Source organism: Calypte anna, chromosome 14 (genome assembly GCF_003957555.1).
Source record: "Calypte anna isolate BGI_N300 chromosome 14, bCalAnn1_v1.p, whole genome shotgun sequence".
NCBI lineage: Eukaryota > Metazoa > Chordata > Aves > Apodiformes > Trochilidae > Calypte > Calypte anna.
The window spans coordinates 3,334,404-3,354,361 of record NC_044260.1 but is presented as its reverse complement, the minus strand read 5'-3'; the positions used below and the strand labels follow the sequence as shown (position 1 = coordinate 3,354,361).

The window sequence follows — 19,958 nt, the reverse complement described above, 5'->3', positions numbered from 1 at the left end:
ACTGAACAACAGTCTACTACCAGTGTAAGCTTTAGGGTCCAAGAGACAGGAAGATGGAGGTCATGCAGAAATGGAAACAAACATTTTCAGACTGAGTTATGGTGCTCCTCCCAATACCTGTTTTGGACCTTCCCTACAAACTAAGAATCCTTTAAAGCCCCGGGGTAGCCATTTAAATGCATATTACACTTATCATAGTCACAACAGTCCTGAACAGAAAGCCCCTAAAACACAAGAAGCATTCAAATAATACATGCTGCCCCAGAACTGTCCAGATGCCTGCAGTACTCCTGCTGCAGCAGAAAACATCCCATCTCCTGCAGGTAAAAGTTGCATCCATGTTGTATCTCTGCACCTCCTCAGCACAGTGCTGCAGGTCACCACAGAGCTACTACAGCTGTACTGGGACAGGCTCTTATCATCAGCAGGGAGGCTAAGCTGCCTTGATCCTCTGCTGCCTTGGGGAGGGCACGCAGCACTGGGAGGAAGGATAAACACAATAGGATAATGCCTCCCACAGCTTCCTACAGAAGATCATAAGAAAAAAGGAAAATAAAGACGGAAGGAACAAAAAATATCTGAGTGCTTGGAGCAGTGCTCAGGAAGACTCTGAGCTAGGAGAGTATTAAGGTAGTAAGAACATGGGCAAAGTTAAGCCCTGTAGGTTCAAAATCAGCATAGGAGGGACTGTGGCTGATCTGAACAGTCAAACAAGGGATGTAGATACATAGAAAAATTATCCCAGGAATCATCTGTGAAAGAAATAGCTTCTCTTCATTACAGTGCTTCCTCTTATTTAGGGGGCCGGAGAGCTGGCCGAAGTCTTGGGTAAAAGAAATGAGGGAGAGGGACAAGAATGTATTGGTATCACAATGTATTGGTATCACAGCAAAACCAGATTATAACTGGTTTTGGAAACTGGAAACATATAACAAAGGTTCTCCCACTATAAGATGTTCTGGAGCCAAGCAGCTCCAGAAGTTGAGTTGGTAGCACTTTGCTACATAAGATGTAGGTCTCCACATTCTACATAGAATCATAGAATTTTCAGCATTGGAGGGGACCTATAAGATCATCTAGTTCCAACCCCTTGCCATGGGCAGGGACACCTCCCACCAGATCAGGTTGCTCAGAGCCCTGTCCAGCCTGGCCTTCCAAACTCCCAGGGATGGGGCTTCCACCACCTCTCTGGGCAACCTGTTCCTGTGTCTCACCACCCTCATGGTGAAGAACTTCTTCCTAACTTCCAATCTAAGTTTCCCTTTCTACAGTTTGAATCCATTCCCCCATGTCCTGTCCCTACCTGACATCTGAAAAAGTCACTCCCCAGCTTTCTTGTAGCCCCCTTCAGATACTGGAAGGCCACAGTGAGGTCTCCTCAGAGCCTTCTCCAGACTGGACAACCCCAACTCTCTCAGTGTCTTCACAGCAGAGCTGCTCCAGCCCTCTGAGCATCCTCGTGTCCCTTCTCTGGACATGCTCCAGCACCTCCATGTCCCTCCTGTACAAGGGGCTCCAGAACTGGATGCAGGACCCCAGGTGGGTCACAAGAAGAGAGTAGAGGGGCAGAATCCCCTCCCTCGACCTGCTGGCCATGCTTCTCTTGATGCAGCCAAGGATCTGGATTTCTGGGCTGCAAGTGTACACTGACTGCTCATGTTGAACTTCTCATGCACCAGCACCCCCAAGTCATTTTCCCCAGGGCTGCTCTCAAGCCAGGCACTGCCCAGCCTGGATCATTGCTTGGGATTGTCTGAACCCAGATGCAGGACCTTGCACTTGGTCTTGCTGAACTTCATGATGTTGGCATGAGCCCACCTCTCCAGGTCCCCCTGGATGGCATCCCTTCCCTTCAGCATGTCAGCCACACCATGCAGCTTGGGGTCAGCAGTGACCTTGCTGAGGGTGCACTCAATGCCACCATTCATGTCACCAACAGAGATGTTAAACAAGACCGGTCCCAACACTGATCCCTGAGGGACTCCACTTGTCACTGGCCTCCACCGGTTGGCAGCCATTGGTGTAGCCATTAGGCCAGTCCTACATCAGCATTACAGTAACTCTGAAAGCCAACTACCTCAACAGAGACAGGGAGATGTCAGAGGGAAATGGAGTTATAGTTACAGTAGAAACAGCAGTTTCATGGTTGGCTTTATTTTCTAGCAGAAATTGCTCAAACTTGGGCTCAGACTTTGTGCTACTGACCTGTTTACTGCAGCAGACCAGGTCCCAGGTGGAAGTTGGAGTTGCAGGCACACCCACAGAGGACCACATTTCTGAAATTTCAATATAATCCTAAAAGTTGCTCAATGTTCCTGTTAATGTGCTTGGAAAATACTGGGAGAGGTGCTGGTTCAGTAGAAAGCCCTGGTAGCAGAGTTAGTCTGGAATTGTACATATCCTGAAGACTTTTGTTTGCTTTCATTGCATTTCCTTCACCTGGAAAGGCAAAGCCTTTCTGAAACCTCAGTTGTGTTTTGTCTTTTGGGCACATAATTCTGTGATAACTAAATGAGAATTGGTTTTGATCATACCCCATGGACAGGGCCTGGTCCCTCTGTAATTAACTAATATTGAAAGCTGGGTTTAGACAGCCAAGAATATTAGCAGGAAAAGTAACACTACCTGTGTTGTTTGGAAAGGGTAGGGGAATTTAACATAACAAACATGCTCGCCACGGGTTATGGTTCTAAGATTACAATTACATACAAACTCTCAAGTCATGTGAGAATACCAGGATTTAAAGTTTTTCACTCTCTGTAAGCTTACTGCCGAAAAAAAAAAATTGCACTTCTACGTAAGCTAAAGGGTAATTTTTAAAGGAACAGTTGCTTTTTGTGCTGTTATAAGGGGGGTTAACCTAGGACTCTTAAAAAAACAAAACAAAACAAAAGAAAAAACCATCACATCGTGTTTAAGATATTAACAGGATAAATGGCAATAGAAATAGGCATATATTTCTATGGATCTAACAGCTTTCAGTTGTATGCAATGGAGCTTGCACAAAGTAAACTTTGTTTCTTTTCTGAATTTTGCTAACACTGCTCCTGGTACAGTGTGGAAAGGCCCTGCACTCTGCAAGGCAACATCATGCCCTTAGCTTGTCTGTGTCCCACTGAGTGGGCAGTCAGAGCAACAGGACACCCACTGCTTGATGTAACTCCGTGGATTGTCCTCTTCCCCCTCCTGCTCAAGAGGGTTGGACCCACAGTTGGTCTGATTGCTCTCCTCAAATTCACAGTCAACTGGACTCCCACAGTCTGAGTCTACAAAGCCACTGTCAATAGTGTCTAAATCTACACAGATTGTAGGATAATTGTCACCAGGCTTTGTGATATGAGAAAAGAAGTCACAGGAGACTTCGCTGTAGGAAACACTTTCACCAGCAGTAGAAGGTAGAGAAGTTTGATTTTCCAAATCCCACTGATCAGGCTGCAAGCAAAGGGCTTCTAGGATGTTCCTCATGCCTCCTCCCAAAGCTCTTTCTATTTGTTGGTGGTCTGGGACATGTGAACTCCCCAGGGGGCCTGTGGACACAGACCCTGAGGCAAGGATTTTGTCCTGTGTGCTCAGGTCAGCCAGATGCAAGTCACTGGATATCTTTCTGTCTTCATCATCAATGTTAATCTTGGGGTAACCTGTTTCTCTAGCACAACTGTGCTCCTGGCTGGCAAGCTGGTGTCCCCTGTACACGGGGTTACAGTTGCACTGGCAGCTACAAGGTGTGAACTCATCAACCACAGTCACAGTATCAATGGACAAGTGCCGGTATGGATGTTCCTGTGCCCCACTGCTGCTGCTCACACCAGACAGCAGGGACTGCCTGTCCTGACCTGGGGCAGCCAGGCAAGACACACAGGGCTTGCAGGGCACATCTTTTCTCAGTTCACCCAGCTCCTCCTGTGGGGTGCTGTTGGAAGGACACATGGTGTAAACTTCTAAGATTTCTGGAAGGACTATTCCATATTCAAAGAAATCAAGGGTCATTTTTGTATGGGATCCACCAACCCACTGCTGCATAAAAAGACATACAGGGAGAAAGAGGTCAGTATCATAAGATTTGACTATTGACATAAATGTCCAAAGTTTTTATGCTTTTAGAGGCAAAGTCAAACTCTAAGATTGCTCACTTCTCCAAAAATCAGGGTATGAGATGCTGTTATAACCAGACATAGGCAGCTGCAGGAGAACTGACTCATCATTGAAAACAATAAGCTCTGAAAGGTCTGTATGGCTTTTTAATTTTCTCTATGCTGCAAAGAAAGCCTCTGCCCAGAGCAGCATTCTTTTGTGCATCAGCCAACAGTCCCCTTCCAATACACCAAATCTCCTCTGCTCCATTGTCTTAAGACATTACTTCTCTCAGGACTGAGTTTACCTGGTCCTGACCTCTTCCCCTGAGAGCAATCAGGGCCACCTGCCTCTCCAGAGGAGGCAAGTGCCCTTCTGGTGCAGATATGGGAAGCCATAATGGGGATGAAAGAGGAAGGCAGGAAGGAAGTGAGACAGTCACACCAGGTTTCAGCTTGGATGGCACCCATCCAAGACTACTTGCTTAACCTCATTGCAAACATCAGCAGTGCAGAAGTGGGAAAGTACATGAAGATCATTAGGGTCCAGCTGGTGTCCTGCTTCCTGAGGGTCTAAGAAAAATCAGAACCAAAAAGCAGACACTGAAGTGTCTCTGATAAGTGCTGCTGTAGCAACAGGAACTTGTTCAGAAAGAGGCAGTGATGTCTGCACTCACATGCCAGCACTTTCACAGCTTGATAAATAACAGCAATGTGAGCTGCTCTTCTTCTCAATACAGTCATTATTTATGGATGCTCAGAGTTCTTTTACTTTTGTATCCTGATAACTCCAGCAAAATCTGCAGTCTTTGCAAACTGCATTGTCACATGTGCAAGTTTGGCTGGTGTTAAACAAGAAGAGGATTTGGGAGGATTAAGCAAAGTTACTTCCTTCATATGGAAGCAGCTGCACTGTACAATCACCCAGCAGTTACATGCCCCCAAAGCTCAAGCCATCTTTCCAGGATGATACACTTATCTATTTCTATATGAGTGACTCCAGAGAGAGCTACAAGGCTTAATGCTGAGCTTGTGTCACTGCACAGGGAGATTGAGCTCTACATTGAAGTCTGATTCCTGGCCTTGATGGCCAGCCACATGGAACTGGACCTTTGGAAAAATTCCAGTTACTGTCCTAGTATCCCTTCAGATTCCCAGGCTTCACATATCACACGAGCTCAACTCATCCACTGAGATAGCACCTACAGGGAATGAGCAGCACAGACCAGACAAAAGGCCTTTGTGGCACAGAACAGACACTGGAGAGCTCTGGTCCTTATACCTGGACCTGTTTGGCATTCCCTTGAGACAGATTCCCCCTCCCACTGTCTAATGAGAATCCCTTGCCCAGGGTAGGATGACAGGCCTTTTAGTTTAGCTTTGTCATGTTCTTCACTTGCTTATGTAGCCCATTTATACCTTGAAATCTCCATTATGCACCAGGTAAAGAGGTTTGAAAAAGGCAGCAGGATCAGGGATGCAAGCCATCTTCTTCCACAAGCTGAAGGAGAAAAGAGAGACAGTGTTGAGGGGCCTGTGTCAGCTTTGGAACAGGGCAGGGCAGCCCTGGCTGCTGTTCCCATCTGGCAGCTGCAGAGCACAGACTGGACAAGGAGAGCAGTCCAGGAGGCTGGCTGGCCCCTGCTCAGCCCCCCTGTGCTATTGGCTTGTCCCAGCCAGCTGAATGGTGACAGCAGAGCCCCAGAGAAAAGCAAGGCACCCTTGGCAGTACACCATCTGGAGACCATATTTTGCTGAACCCCAGAGACACAGAGCTGTGTCTGTGCATGGATATAAAAGATGCAAAGAAGGGTGCATGTGAGCACCCCATCTTTAGCCAGACAGAGTAGGAGCACTTACTCTGGCTTCCTGAAGCATTCTTACCTCTGCTGCTTGGCCAGAAAGATTGTGATTGAGACAGTGACTGCCACAACACCACCAAACAGAAGCAGCCAGCTCACACCTGCTGCCTGTGTCACTGCTGGAGAAAGAGACAGGGTCATTCAGGCTCACCTTGCATTTCTGACCTGGTCAGTAAGCAGGACGTGACAAGGAAACACCCTCCATTTCTACCCCAGACCTTCTCTTAGGGACACTGAGACTGTCACCGGGCATCCAGCACTCCAGGCACAAAGTTTAATGAAGATGCACCAATGAAAGGAGCAGTGCATGAGCTGCCCTATGGCCTGGCTGAACCACAGACCATAGCACAGACAGACAACATACTTGGGGCAGAACAGCAGCTCCTTGCTGCAAAGATCCCTGGTGTTTCTGCCTCTTTCTGGGTTAGGGACATCTCCACAACCAATCTATGAAGTAGAGAGTGAAGCTGGCTATAGACATGTGAAGAAAAGGTGTTGACTAGATGAGTGCTTGTTGGCTGCTCTCTGCTTGTGTTGGAAAGGAGCACCCATGAGGCCCAGAACTCAGACAATCCTTTGCAAACAGAGCCTGACCCTGCTGCCACAGCACCATATAATACTTCAGTTTGAGCTGCACAGCAGTGACAGCAGAGAAGTTCAGCATACACTTCTGACATTGACCACAGTCACCCTGCCCTGCTCTGTTTGAAGAGACTCCCTGTTTTCATAACCTCTGTTCCACCACGACAAGCACCAGTGTGCTTCTGTGCATTAGGTACTGTGCACTCCTTGTGGGATGGGAGTGGTGGCTATCAAATGACATACCCATACCCAGTATCACCAAAAAACGGAGTTCAGATGTAAGATAGCCTGAGAGTAGGGTCCCCTCTCCCCTCAACTGAAGGCAATACTAAACTGCAGTAGTGGAAGCAACACTACTAGGAACTCCCCCATTTCTGAAAGCTGCAACAGGACCCTGGGTGTTTGACACTAGAAAGAAAGCCAGAGGCACCCAAACCCACAGCCAACCCACCAAACCCAAGCTGTAAGGTGGGCTTTACATCACAGTGAGAAGGTCAATAGAGACAGCATATATCAGCCCAGTCCTGGGGTTCACATACTCAACAAGCAAGACAAACATGCCTATCTTTACTAGATTATTTAGAATATGTTCCAATTAATTTGATAATAGAGAAACATTCTCTGACATCAACTGGAAGGGCAAGGAGAGCTGGAGGTACATACCAGCAGGGCTGGTTTTCAGTGTCAGCACAGAACTCCATTCACTCCAAAATCCATGGAAGCTCGTGTCTTCCCGGGGTCTGGCTCTCACTTGGAACTCATACTCAGTGTTTGCCTGGAGTTCCCATGGCAGGATCACCAGTGTCCGTTTATCTTCATGAATAGCTTTAGTCTTCTGAGTCTGTGAATGATTAAACACCAAAACATTCAGTGCTGGAACGACTGTTCCCACCTTGCCCTCACTGCCACACAGTGAGGAGCCCTGCAAAAGTACTCTCCTCTACTTTTCTCCAAGGACATGTTTCTTCAGGCCCTGCTCTGGCTGGTCAGTAGCTGCAGGAGACCCTGGGGGACCCATGCCCCCATGGGCATATCCATGTTCCCATGCAGGATAGCACAAGAAGCAAGGAAACTCTGAGCCTTTCCCACAGGATCTATTACTTCTCAAGCAGCTTCTGCTACTCAATTTTTTTTTTTCAGTTTTGCCTGTTTTCAGTTCAGGAGAGATTCCAAAGGGTCTCCAAAAAGCCACCTTCTCTAAACCATGAAAACCCTTCTTCCACACTACTACTCCTGTCCTGGTTATGCTGGCCTCCTCTTTGATGGTGCATACTACTTGATGGGAAGCTAACATAGACTCATAAAATCATAGAATAGTTTGGGTTGGAAGGGACCTTAAATCTCATCTGTTTCCAACCCCCCTGCATGGCCAGGGATACCTTCTACTAGACCAGGTTGCTCAAAGTCCTGACCAACATTTCCTTGCACACTTCCTGGCAGGGGGCACCCACAACTTCCCTGGGCAACCTGCTCCATTTTCCCATCACCCCCATACTGAAAAATTTCCTCCTAATGTCTAACTTAAGTCTACCCTCTTTCAGTTTAAAGTCACATTTCACTTACCTCCCAGGTGTCAGTCCTTCTCTTATAACGTAGCTGGTATTCCAGCTCCTCATTCAAAAAGTAGTAAGGAAAGTTCTGGTAGATGGTTTCCCAAGAAATATTATAACCCTCTGAGAACACAGCAGTCAGACTGAATGGAGGCTGTGGTTTGACTGGAAGACAGGATGGTGTAACCCTTTATAATATTAACTGTAGACAAGAAGTTGCCCAGCATGATATCAGCAATGCAGAACAACGAGGGTGCAAAACCACGCTGGCAGGGGTGTGCCTTCCTTCACAGGACAACATCCACAACTATCCAGCCTTTCAGGCTGAGCAGCAGAGAGCCTCACACCTCAGCAGCATAGTGAAGTCAGGTCCACATTTCTCTGAGTATGCTTCCTGCCTATCTCTGAACCTCTTCATCACCTAAGGAGCTGGGGAAGATAGCACCGGGGGCTCATATCTCCTGGGAGATGTAGAGAGTAGAGCATCTGGTTCTCATGACATAGGAGGACTGTCACTTGCACAGTTATGGAAATACCCCTCAATGTAATGGAGAAATAAGGAAAAGTTGAGGGGAGTGGAGGCTGCATAAACCCAGTACCAATCCCTGTATCGTAAGCTTTTGCATCCCTTGCAGGAGTGTTTGTGTATCCTGAGGAGCAGTAATACACAAACTCCAACACTAGTCTGCAGGCTCCATCACTGAGCTATGATGCCTCTGTATGGGAGCATGCAGGAAAGACACAAAGCATCACTACCCAATCTACAGTCTGCCAGTGGGGACAAGAGGTTTTCCTGAAAGACTATAGCATTTGGCAGAAAGACAACACTTCCCATGTAAAGTTTAATTTGAGAAGAATCCAAATAGAAAAATAATTCTTCATATGCCTGCATGGTATCTGTCTGCCTGGCTAACCATCCCTTTTCTTCAGTTCGCTGCACAGCTCAGAACACAAAAGCACTCCACCAAGTCAACTGTATGATTGCATCCAGTCCTCCTGTCATGCAGAAGTCAGTTAGAAATTGCCCCAGAAATGTAAAGTACCATCTTCATTGTGTCTGGGATACCTTATGCCTCCCACAATAATGTCATGTTGGTTCAGGGGTCCACTGCAAGAGCCTCCTGGGATTCCTGTGAGGACATTTGTGGTATCTGCAATTAAAGCAATCTTTCCTGCCCTTTAGATTCTATCCAGGAGAAAACAGTCTAGGGATGAGATTGGCCTAGGTGGAAATTTACTACCTGCTACTTCATGTGGAAAAGGAATGTCCCCATGAGGAGGCTGGGGCCAAGCTAGCTCTAAGCTCAGCCTCAAGCATACATATTTCTGCAGTTTATAGTAACAACAGCAATAGCACAGTGCTGTGTATAGATGAGCCCACGCTAAACATGGGCCCAGCAGTGGCTGCCATGCTCGCTCCTTGCCCAGACTTCCCTAGCAGATAGATATAAAGTCAGACAGTATTTATCAAATTCACCATTTTTGTACTTACTCTTCTCTGCCATATAGAAGTCTTTGGAAATCACATGCTGCCTACCAGCTCTCTCTGCAACATCCACCTGGACTTTGATATCTGCCAAAAGTACAGTCATGTCCACAGTGCACATGTACTGTGTGTGACTGGTGTTCCTGGACAATTCCAGGAGACTGCAGGCAGCCATAGTATTTTCTGGATCTTCCTCATGAAACCTGAAACCACCAAAACAAACAAACAAGTCCACATCTACCACATGCTGCAGCTGGACTAAACTGTTGCTGGACCACTAGGAATAAGGAATTAGTAAGCATGTTCAAATAAAAAATATTTTGACAGGATTTTTCCCCCTTCTATTTGTGCAGCTTGGCAGCTTTGAGAGAAGTAGGAAACTGATGATGAGTGTTCATGGAAAGGAAAGGTGCTTTCCAAGACTGCACAGCCCAGGACTCCAGGACTGCACCCTCCTCCCTGCAGAACAGCAGCCATACAGGGCTTGAACAAGCTGTGTGAGCCTTGCCAGCACACATGAGCAAAAATCTGTTGTTAAGAGCAGCAAAGGCAAGATATTCCCAGGGCAGGAGAGAAACAGTGCCAAGGAAGCCAGAGCCAGTGCAAAGTGATTGGCAAGAAGTACAGTCAGTGGACATGGGAACCAGGAATCCTTTGCTAGGGAAGATGTCAGCTGATAACTGGAGTGTGTGTGAAGAATGAAGTAAAAACCAGCAAGGCAGCAAGGACAAGACTTCTAGCTACAAAGAGGATGCCACATGCTATGTCCAAAGTAGAATTTCCCAGTGACTGCACTTTGCTCATCCTACTGTGACATACCATGTTGCAGTGAGGTCATATGAACTGCTACCCAAGTCATTTCTCAGGATGCAGGATAGGGTCTTTACATAGTCCACAAAACATGTGAGGTTTTCACAACATGTAGCTGTAGGTTCAGAAAGAGAAAACACATTAGCTTCCATGACAAACCAAGCAGAATTTATATCAATATACAGTCCCCAGAGCTCCTACTAAATCTGATGGGAATACACTACTCTGTACCAGACCCCCCCCCCAAATTTTCTGCTAACCTAGTTTTTTGGAGGAGGTCCAGTGATCTACCTAGAAGAAGCATATAAAATGCTAAGTCTGCACCTGCTCCCTACAGACACTTGTTGCTGCCTCTTTCTGTTCAGCTGACTTGTTCAGAAAGTCAGCTCTGAGTCAGCTGAAGCTTGCACAGTGAGTAGGAACCAGCAAGAAAGGGTACTTCCACAGTGCTGTCCTGAGCAAAGGAGCTTAGACCAGGAAAGGTTCACCCCCCTGTTCCTGGCTGGCCTGCCAACAGCAGCCATAAACCTTGGTGATATTTTGGTCTTGGCCACCAGAACCTCTCTTATGGCAAAATGATTGTTATTTTTTTTTTGAGGGGGGGGGAAGTGGTGTGGAACTCCTTCTCTATGTCAACAGGAGACATTTCAGTGCAAGGCAGGCACTTCCTCTGCACTCTCCCAATGGATGCTTCTCCCTGGAGTGGTGTGGAGTCTGTCTGAGCTCTGCTCAGCAGTGCACCCTCTTGTGCATGTCCCCCAGTGTCAGTGGAGCCTCTTCCATAACTCTTTATCTCACAGAATCCTCTCCCCTCATACCTTTCTTGTGCTTGCTACCCCATGGCAACCTTGTGCCATGCAAATCTCAGTAGAGCCTGTGTTAATGGTCACCAAAATAAATCCTATGGGTGCATAGCCTGGAAGAGATATCTGAGAACTTACTGTACTGGAATAAGAGAAAGAAAGCAATACTCTGGAGCCACAGTTTTTTCCTCATATTGGTTCTGACTGGATGTCCTGGGGAAAAAAAAATAATTAAAACCTCCCCCCAACAAACAACCAATTAGAAGTTCATGTCTTATTAAAAGATTAAAAGCAATCTACTTGTATGTGGAAGGCTGAGGTGGAATTTTTTATTTTTCATTTAAATGTCTCATTTAGGCAGCTCACCTCAACTTTCCTGTGGGCTAAAGGGGGCCTGCCAGCTGCCTGTAAACCAAGTCAGTGAAACCTCTGCTCCTTGCTAGCAGCATGTGCACAGGGAAAACGTCAAAGTGACTGCAGTGACTGCCACCTCAGTCTATCCATGCAACAAGAAGACACTTGGGTTAAGTACTAACCCATTTTTTTCTTCATTGGTTTCCTGAAGCTAGAAATGCCTTGCAGCTTGGAGAAGTAACACTGCTCTGGCTTAAACATCTGTACAGTGACTTTGTCAAGCAGAGTCTGAATGACACTGTGGGTCTGTATGAACAAGACTTGTGAGAACTCTTTAATTTGGCCTACCCATGGCTAAATAAGCATAGAATATGCTTAAAGGACTGCAATAAGACAGACCAGACAAAAAGATAGCCTCTTATGTGGCACAGAAGAGAATGATGCACAGCACTCACTTCAGGAGTGGTACTGCAGAGTGGTGAAGAGAACCCACTTCCTTCTCTGAAGGAAGGTCTTCAGAGAAGAGGATAGCAAGATGTTTACCACAACATGAGTAAAGGGCATCAGATACAAATGACTGCTCAGCCCACAGCCCCAGCTCCAGGACCAGGCCCTCAACCCACATAACACATTAAGGCTGCATTTTCACAGCGTTTAAAATTTACAGCAGCACACAGAAAGACTTCAAATGAGCTCCCTGCAGAGTATTGGTTGTTGATACCTCTTACAGATTTCAGCAGTTTTCTTAAGCTATTCTGAAATAGACTAGGCTGTCTGCAGAAAAGACTTTGGAGAAGCAAACTGTATGTTTTTGGGGGGACATAGTTCTGTTGGCAGCAAGCTGCAAGGATGCACAGACATGCCATGCTGTGGAGCAGCAACACTGCCAGTGACTGAACTCACAGCATTGCCTCTGAAGATCCCCAGAGCTCTGCAAAACCTGCACTAGATGGCAGAGAGGCATCTGTGAAAGTGATGTGAGTGAAGACTGGGCAGTAACTGCAGTCAGCAGAAAATACTCCTGTCAGGGCCAGGTGTAGGTCAAAGAATCACAGAATGGTTTGGTGCAAAAGGGACTTGTAAAGTTCACCTAGTCCAACCCCCTGCAATGAGCAGGAACATCAACTAGATCAGGTTGCTCAGAACCCCAAGCCTCCAGTCATCTACCACCTCTTTGGGGAGTGTATGCCAGTGTTTCACCACCCTCGCTATAAAACAATTTCTTCCTTACATCTCTCCTCTCTCAGTTTAAAACCATTACTCCTTGTCCTATCGCTACAGGCCCTGCTAAAAAGTTTGTCCCCATCTTTCTTATAAACATGCTTTAAGTATTTAATGCTGCCATGAGGTCTTCCTGGAGCCTTTTCTTCTCCAGGTTGAACAAGCCTCAAGTTTCTCAGCCTTTCTTCATCCCTTTGGTCATTTTTGTGGCCTCCTCTGTATTCACTCCAAGAAGTCCATGTCTTTCCGGTGCTGAGAACCCCAGAGCTGGGCACAGCATGTCAGGTGGGGTCTCACCAAAGGGGAGCAGAGGGGCAGAATCCCCTCCCTCAGCCTGCTGGCCATGCTTCTTTTGATGCAGCCCAGGATACAACTGGCTTTCTGGGATGCAAGCACACAGTGCCAGCTCACGTCCAGCTTTTTGTCCATCACTACCTGTTGGGGAAACAATTCAGAAATATACAGATTGTGAGCAATCCTGACTTGCTTCAGCTTAGGCTACATTGGGTTAATGGTTATTGAGGCCTAGTTAGAGGTTTCTAAAAATGAACTAATGGGAAAGAGATAACTTAATGGGCAACAGAAGAGGAAAATAATTACGTGAGAAGAGTGGTTCCGTGAGAATGGAATGTGTAATTGGAATACAAAGCCACCTGCATGATATGATGGTGTAAACAAGGTTTCTCTATATAAGTGAGTGCAAATTGTTAATAAATGATTTCATACAATCATATTGATGTGTACATGGAATCCTTAAGCCTCTGCAGACTTTTTTCCCACAACTACCTCCAAGTTCTTCTTGGTAGGGCTACTCTCCATGCCTTCATCCCCCTGTCTGTATTGTTACTGAGGGTTGCCCTGACCCAGGTGCATCACGTCCTGGGGTGCCTATGCCTCCCCACCATCAGCAGCAAGCACCCAGACAGTCTCTCAGCAAAAAGAATGGCAGCTGAGGCCTCTCCCACTTGGGGAACATCTGTGAAGTTTAAAAATTTCCCAGCTTTACTCAAATAAGAAAAGCAAAATAAATTTAGCAGCCACCAAAAAGCCCCTGTGGCCTCATCTGAGCTCAGAGAGTGACACTCAAGGCACTGCAGTGCCCAGATGAGATTAGCAAGGCTGGTTTAGGAGGTGCCACAAACACTTCGTGGCTGCAGCACCTCAGCCCTGTGCTGGGCTCAGTCACTGCTGCTGCCCCTGGGCTCCTGCCAGACCTCAGCTGAGCTCAGCATTGAGACCCTGAGCCCTGCTGGGCCCTCCCCTCCTGCCAGTGGCAAGACAAACTCTCTCCATGGTTCAGCCTTTCTTGCTGTCATACATTTCCTTGAGGAAACATTTTTTCTTGACGTCTCTGGTCCCAGTACTCCAAGTTTTCTCTGTGTAACTATGATCCTTACCATGACTGGTGGTGCAGTCCCCAACTACTGAGGCACAGGTTCACTGCCCAACCCCCTTCTGCTCCCACTCATCCTTCCACTGCTCTTCTCCAAACTGGTATCCCATTGAGGAAGGCACTCCCTCATCCTGCCACCCAAAACCTGCTCACCCATCTGCCTGCACCAAGGACACAGACACCCTTGGGATGGACAATCTCCTGATGCAGACGCAGCATCTGCTCCTGACTCCCCCCCCCACCGAGGGCCCTGTTCTGTGCCAGATGGGCTGGCCACTGCAGCCTAGAGCTCACTAGCCCTCAAGACATAATGCACACAATAGTCCACTGCCTTTTAAAATTCTCCTTCTCCCTAAGAAATACCTGGAAACTATTGTTCCCAGGCTTGGAATATTTAGGGTTGGCCTACCTTAAGATGCCTGTCCCCACCCTGCTGCCCTCACTGCCTTGGCCTGCCTGCGGGGCTGGGCCCTGCTGCAGAAACAGCCTCAGCCTCACTCTGCTTTGTGACTGTCACACTCCACAGTCTCAGCCACCTTTGTATGGGCAAGAAAGACAACTCCGTGTCTCTTCCTCAGCAGAGGAAGGAAGGGTTGGGCTCTCAAAGAGCTTCGCAGACCCACTGTTTGTTTCAGAGTCCAACTGGCAATGCCTCCAGTGTTTCATATTCACAATTTTTCTGTAGCTCCCTCATTTTACCTCTAGAGAGAGGTAAGGACTGAACAGGAAAAAGTCAGGGGAACAAGCCCAATAGCTCATTGGGAAGATATATTACAGAGATATGAGAGGCTGACATTACCCACTGGAGAGAGGTTCACAAACTAGGTTGCAATTTAGAAGGAAGCAGAGCACAATAGCAAAAAATAAGACAAAAGCAGTAGGATCTGCTAATACAGGTGAAGCAAGGGGACAAAACTTCCTCACGTGGGCCTCCACTGTCCCATCTCTTACCCTTGCCAGTGCTCACAGGTTAGTCCAACACTTAATCTTCCCCCTTTTTACACAGTTCTCCTACCTCAGTGTGGTGGTGAAGTACCACAACCTCTGAGAGTGCCACAGTGTCAGTCCTGTGTGTGTCTGACCTCCTGGCTGTGCTCTGGGTTGTCTTAATGAGACATGGATGACTGTGGAGAAAAGCTGGAAAAGACAGCTCTGAAGGTACATCTCTGAGAGCTTTGATGGCTGAAAGACCACATGGCTTCACAGAGCTGTAAAGCTTCCTCCAGTCAGGTCCTCTGCAAGTCTCAGTGCAGTCTATGAATAAGACCTCCCACCTTTCCTAAACTCCAAATCACTAAGTTTGTCACAATTTTGCTTCCATTTGCCAGCACCCTGCTCATGTGATTGTTCACTTGGACAGTAGTATCCTAGACACCGTGTTTGAGAGCACGGTCAAACTTGATTAGCCATTTATGCAGATGTGAACAAGTAAATGTTACTACAAGGTTTTAAGACAACAGAGAATAAGAAACAGGACCAATACAGAGTTATTTATTAAGATTATTTTTGTTAAGGACCTGGAAATATGGTTAGGATATTAACCATATTAGGATGCAGCCTAAGTTCACAATTTGAGATGCCTCTGGGAAATATATGCACTTAAAAAACTTCCATAAAAGAAAAAAAAAAAGGAATGAGAAGTAAAACTAACTAGGAACTCAGTTAAAATAAAATAAAAATAAAAATAAATAATAATAAATAATAAATAATGAAGAATGAAGAAGAATAATAAAAATAAAATAATCTAGCCTTTCCAAGCATAAGAAAATATACGTCACAGCAAGCATACACCCAAGCAAAAAAAGAGTGGAAATCTTTCATTCCATCAGTTATATGCAAAACCAAGATTTCTTGGAAGAAATCATTATGAATGTTGACTGCAACCACAATGCTGAAGCAACAGGGAGCCAGAAGGATTCTCCAGCTGACCAGAAGAGGCCAGTGATGGCAGCAGGGGCACAAAGGCCACTTCAGCTCCAGAAAAGATTTACAGTGAAGTCACAGTAACAAACTGGCAGTGGGAAACATTGGTGGAAACACGGACATTACCTCGCCTCATCTCTGCTGCTGTCCATTTCAGCCCTCCAATACTTCCATGGCTGGTTTGGCTAAATCATTACTGGAACTGCAGACCCTGCATGTGTGAGAGATGGAGAGCAGGCAGGTCTCATCAGCACTGACTAAGAGTAAAGGCTGCTTGTGCACCACCAAGAGTTGGAGTGCATTGGAATACAGAGTGAGAAGTGGTGATTGACGTCAGCACTGTATCAGTATTACTGTGCTGATAGAAGGATGTGGTAAGCAGGAGGCAATGAATTCAGGTCCAAACACCCACACAGCACTTATTACTGTACTGCTCTGCTCTCTTATCTGAGAAAAACGTGGGAGAACAGAAAAAAACCTCACAAGTCTCAGATCTAAAAGGTCATAGTGAGGCTGGTGAAGGGGAGAGTCAGCAGTGTCAAGGCATTTAATGGTTATGCCTAACTTTATGGTACAGTGAGAATGCCATGGGAGGCAGGCATTCCATAACCCTCCATTCTCCCCAGAATGGCTCCTGAGATCAGGGCAAGAGGAAAGACTTGGAGCAACACAGCACAACTGAGCTGGGCAGCCAGGGGCAGCAGGTCCAGCCATGAGGGATCAGCTCTTACCCAGACCTCAGGGCTCCCCAGACAGCTATAAGGGAAATCACAGATACTGCAGAGTCACATCCAGTCCAGCCTAAGCACAAAACATTTCTGTAGTAGCTAACTGCCTCCTTCTTCTGCACAAATAATGGTTCTAGAACACCTTGAAGGAATCCAGTGTAACTGTGGAACAAAAGCAACACCACTCTCCTGGCCTGCTGTCCTCACAAGAGACAGTTATTACTGACTACTTGGGAAACATCCAGCTTAGCTGCTCAGCCTAGCTGATCCTGTGCTGTCCCACACTGCACTCGACAGTCACAATCTCCAGAAGCCATAGGTAACATCAGCACAGACAAGTCTTTTCTAGAAGTTTGTGCCTAAGACCATGGCTCTAAGTGACCCACAAAGTGTGCAGAAGGACACTCTTGTACAAAGAGTTTCTGTTCCAAACATGAGGAATACCTGCTGGGCTAAGCAATGGAATCTTTTCCATGCATGTAGCAGTGCAGAGACCAGTCCAGGTACCAGCAGCTACCTGGCAAGCATGGTCAGGGGCCAGCTGTCCTGCCCTGAATGGTCCAGAACATCTGTCTTTCCCAGGGTAAGGGCCATGGAGAGACAAGGAAAGAGGTAGGACTGAAGGTAGGTAACAAGCCCCAGGATCAAGCAGCAGTGGTAGTTGGAAATTCTTTTTCTAAGCTAATTTTAATTGAAGCAAGTTTATCCTTCACTACTACCATCATTCAGATGTGTACAGTTTCTCTGTGATGCTTGTTGCTGGTGAAGCATCCAGCCAAGAGAAGTATTAAGGATAGCTCATCATGCATGGATGTGTTGAAACTTAATGTACTGATTGTCTTCTGTCACCTGGTTGTGTACATGAGCATGTGTGAAACTGCAAGTGCAATGTGAAGAACAACAAATAGTCTTGCCCCCGAAGAGCAAACACTTAAAATGCACCTGGCACTTCAGTCCTGGGAAGCCCAGACCAGAGTAACCCACCAGATCTCCCTCAGTGACTGAGAGGGACTGTACCACCCACATCCAGCCTGAGAAGAGCCACAACGTAGGACACACAGGAGCTCTGGGAAACCCTGGAACACAGGGAAGGTTTGGGAGACTCTACTAAAGTTATTGATGACCCAAAAGCATTTTGCCATGGCAGGAAGAAAGGCAACGTCTGTATCTATTTGTCAGCAAAAGTAATTTCACACAGAGGAAATAATAATCAATTAGAGCTGACAATTCCTTTCTCTAGAAGAGAACATTTGTGACACTTCCAGTTATCAAGTTCATGATCTGAGGAAAAAAACCCACACAAATAGTACCACCTCTGTATTTTCTTGCTGTCACAGCAGGATTAAAAGGATATCTTCAGTATTGTTAAAGCTACAGACCTGGTGTAACTCTAGGGTCAGAGGCACCTTTCCTGACTGGTGACATTTAGGGGGAAGATAATCATACATTACCATAAGTAATGAGTAAAAAAATGCAGGAGAACAGCTGAGACATGAGTAATGATATTCTGCTGGGAGACAAAGCAATAGAAGAAACCACCTCAAAGCTCAGGAAATGGGGCAAAATATGAATGAGCCAGGCAGAAAGCAGAGGTGTTAGTCAGCAAGGCAGGGAGATGACAAACAACAAAGCTGGTGGCCTGTGAGCTGACAATAGGATGCTGCAGAGGAAGAGGGAGCACATGGACTGGGGAACACTGAGTGCCACCAGCAGAGACCCCAGCACCCTGCCCTCCTGCCTCCCTTGCCTCTGCCAGATGTCTCTTGGTAGCTCAGCCTTTTGCTTTCCTTGATAGACATCAAGCCTGAACTTGTTCTGCTTGAAGACTGTAGCAGGAGGACACCACTTTGGTTTCTGCCAGAGGAAAAGGACTTACCTTCACAAAGCTGTGACTACATACATCTTGCTCACATGGAAGGATGGTGCAGAGGCTTTTATCTTCTCTCAGGAAATCACCAGACACAGGCTGGTAAACAGAAACAGGAATGACTGTGCCTGTGAACTCATCCTGCCCATCTGGAACAGAAACCTTCAGCTCTGCTCAGGCTTAACCCTCCCCTCATCTGCACCATGCAAAGCATGCCCAGAGCACCTCCCCAGATGCTCACAACACTGTGCACATCCAGCCCATGGGAAAACGAGCTCTCCCCCAGACAGCCTGCACACCACCCTCCTCTGAGAGCCCAGAGCCCTTTGGATGCCCACAGGCAGGGCTCTCCCTCCGCCCCTTTGTCAGAGCCCTGCCCCACCACAGCTTCACAAACCGAGCACCAGTCTGTGTGTGCATGCCGCTCATGTGTCCCATTGGCTCCACTCTCCCTTACCACAGCCACTGAGTGGTCCCAGCTCACACCTTCTGTCTTTGTGCTTACAGGGATCACTGGCTCCACAAGAGGCCAGCAATTCCCCCATGCTCTCCTCAGCCAGCACTGCTGGTGGAACTTGCTGCTCCTTCCATGCAGGTTGGCAGAAGATGACCCATCAGCTTGTCCCATATCTCTGCTTGCAGGGTCGCATTAAGACGAGGGCTCTGCTGCTGGCATATGGCTGTTTATGGCAAGAGCCTCTTGGATCTTTGTTTTACCACAGTTGTCAAAAATCAGCATGCCTCAGCCCTCCCCACAAGATCCACAGAAGCCCTGCCACACCTGTGGCTGGGCCCAGCAATGGCCTCTGCCTTGGACAGTTTCTGGTGTCTCTAACAGGGTGAAAAACACGAAACTACTTCCTACCTCTGGCATCGCTTCCATTTTGGAAAGAAAAGCTGATGGCTCTGGCTGCATGCTGCCTTCAGGTGGCAAGCAGGGATCTGCAGGAGATGCCCCCACGGCTGGGCAGCCTCCAGCACCTCCATCCCACACAGAACATACAGTAGTGCCTTCTCATGTCATTTGCAGGGATGTGCCAGGTGTTCACTAAGGACACGAACTGCAGGGCCAGCCATGCCCAGTGCAGGCGTAGTGCTCATAGCAACTCTCTAGAGCACTGAGACAAGAACCGGGGACTGGTCACAACTTTCAGCCAGGTGTGGAAATTCTATCCCCAGTGCTTTCTCACCCTGTTATAAAATTCTTGCTATTGTACAGATGGCTCACTGCAAGTGAAACCAGCAGTGGTTGAGCTGAGGAAAAGCAGCCAACCTCAAACTCTGCAGCTTATGGCAAATTGCCCCTTAT

The 19,958-nt window shown here is 47.1% G+C and overlaps 1 protein-coding gene across 1 annotated transcript; it reads right to left on the bottom strand.

Annotated features, from left to right (window-relative positions):
• Nucleotides 1-3,058: 3,058 nt before the first annotated feature.
• On the bottom strand, nucleotides 3,059-19,264 carry IL21R (interleukin 21 receptor). The gene is made up of 9 exons (XM_008490375.2): nucleotides 19,207-19,264; nucleotides 11,302-11,376; nucleotides 10,370-10,475; nucleotides 9,557-9,753; nucleotides 8,078-8,229; nucleotides 7,178-7,355; nucleotides 5,955-6,051; nucleotides 5,490-5,571; nucleotides 3,059-4,014 (listed from the first exon to the last, which is right to left on the bottom strand). The coding sequence occupies exons 1-9, from the start codon at nucleotides 19,262-19,264 to the stop codon at nucleotides 3,097-3,099; spliced, it is 1,863 nt and encodes a 620-aa protein (XP_008488597.2). The 3' UTR covers nucleotides 3,059-3,096.
• Between the last annotated feature and the right edge of the window lie 694 nt (nucleotides 19,265-19,958).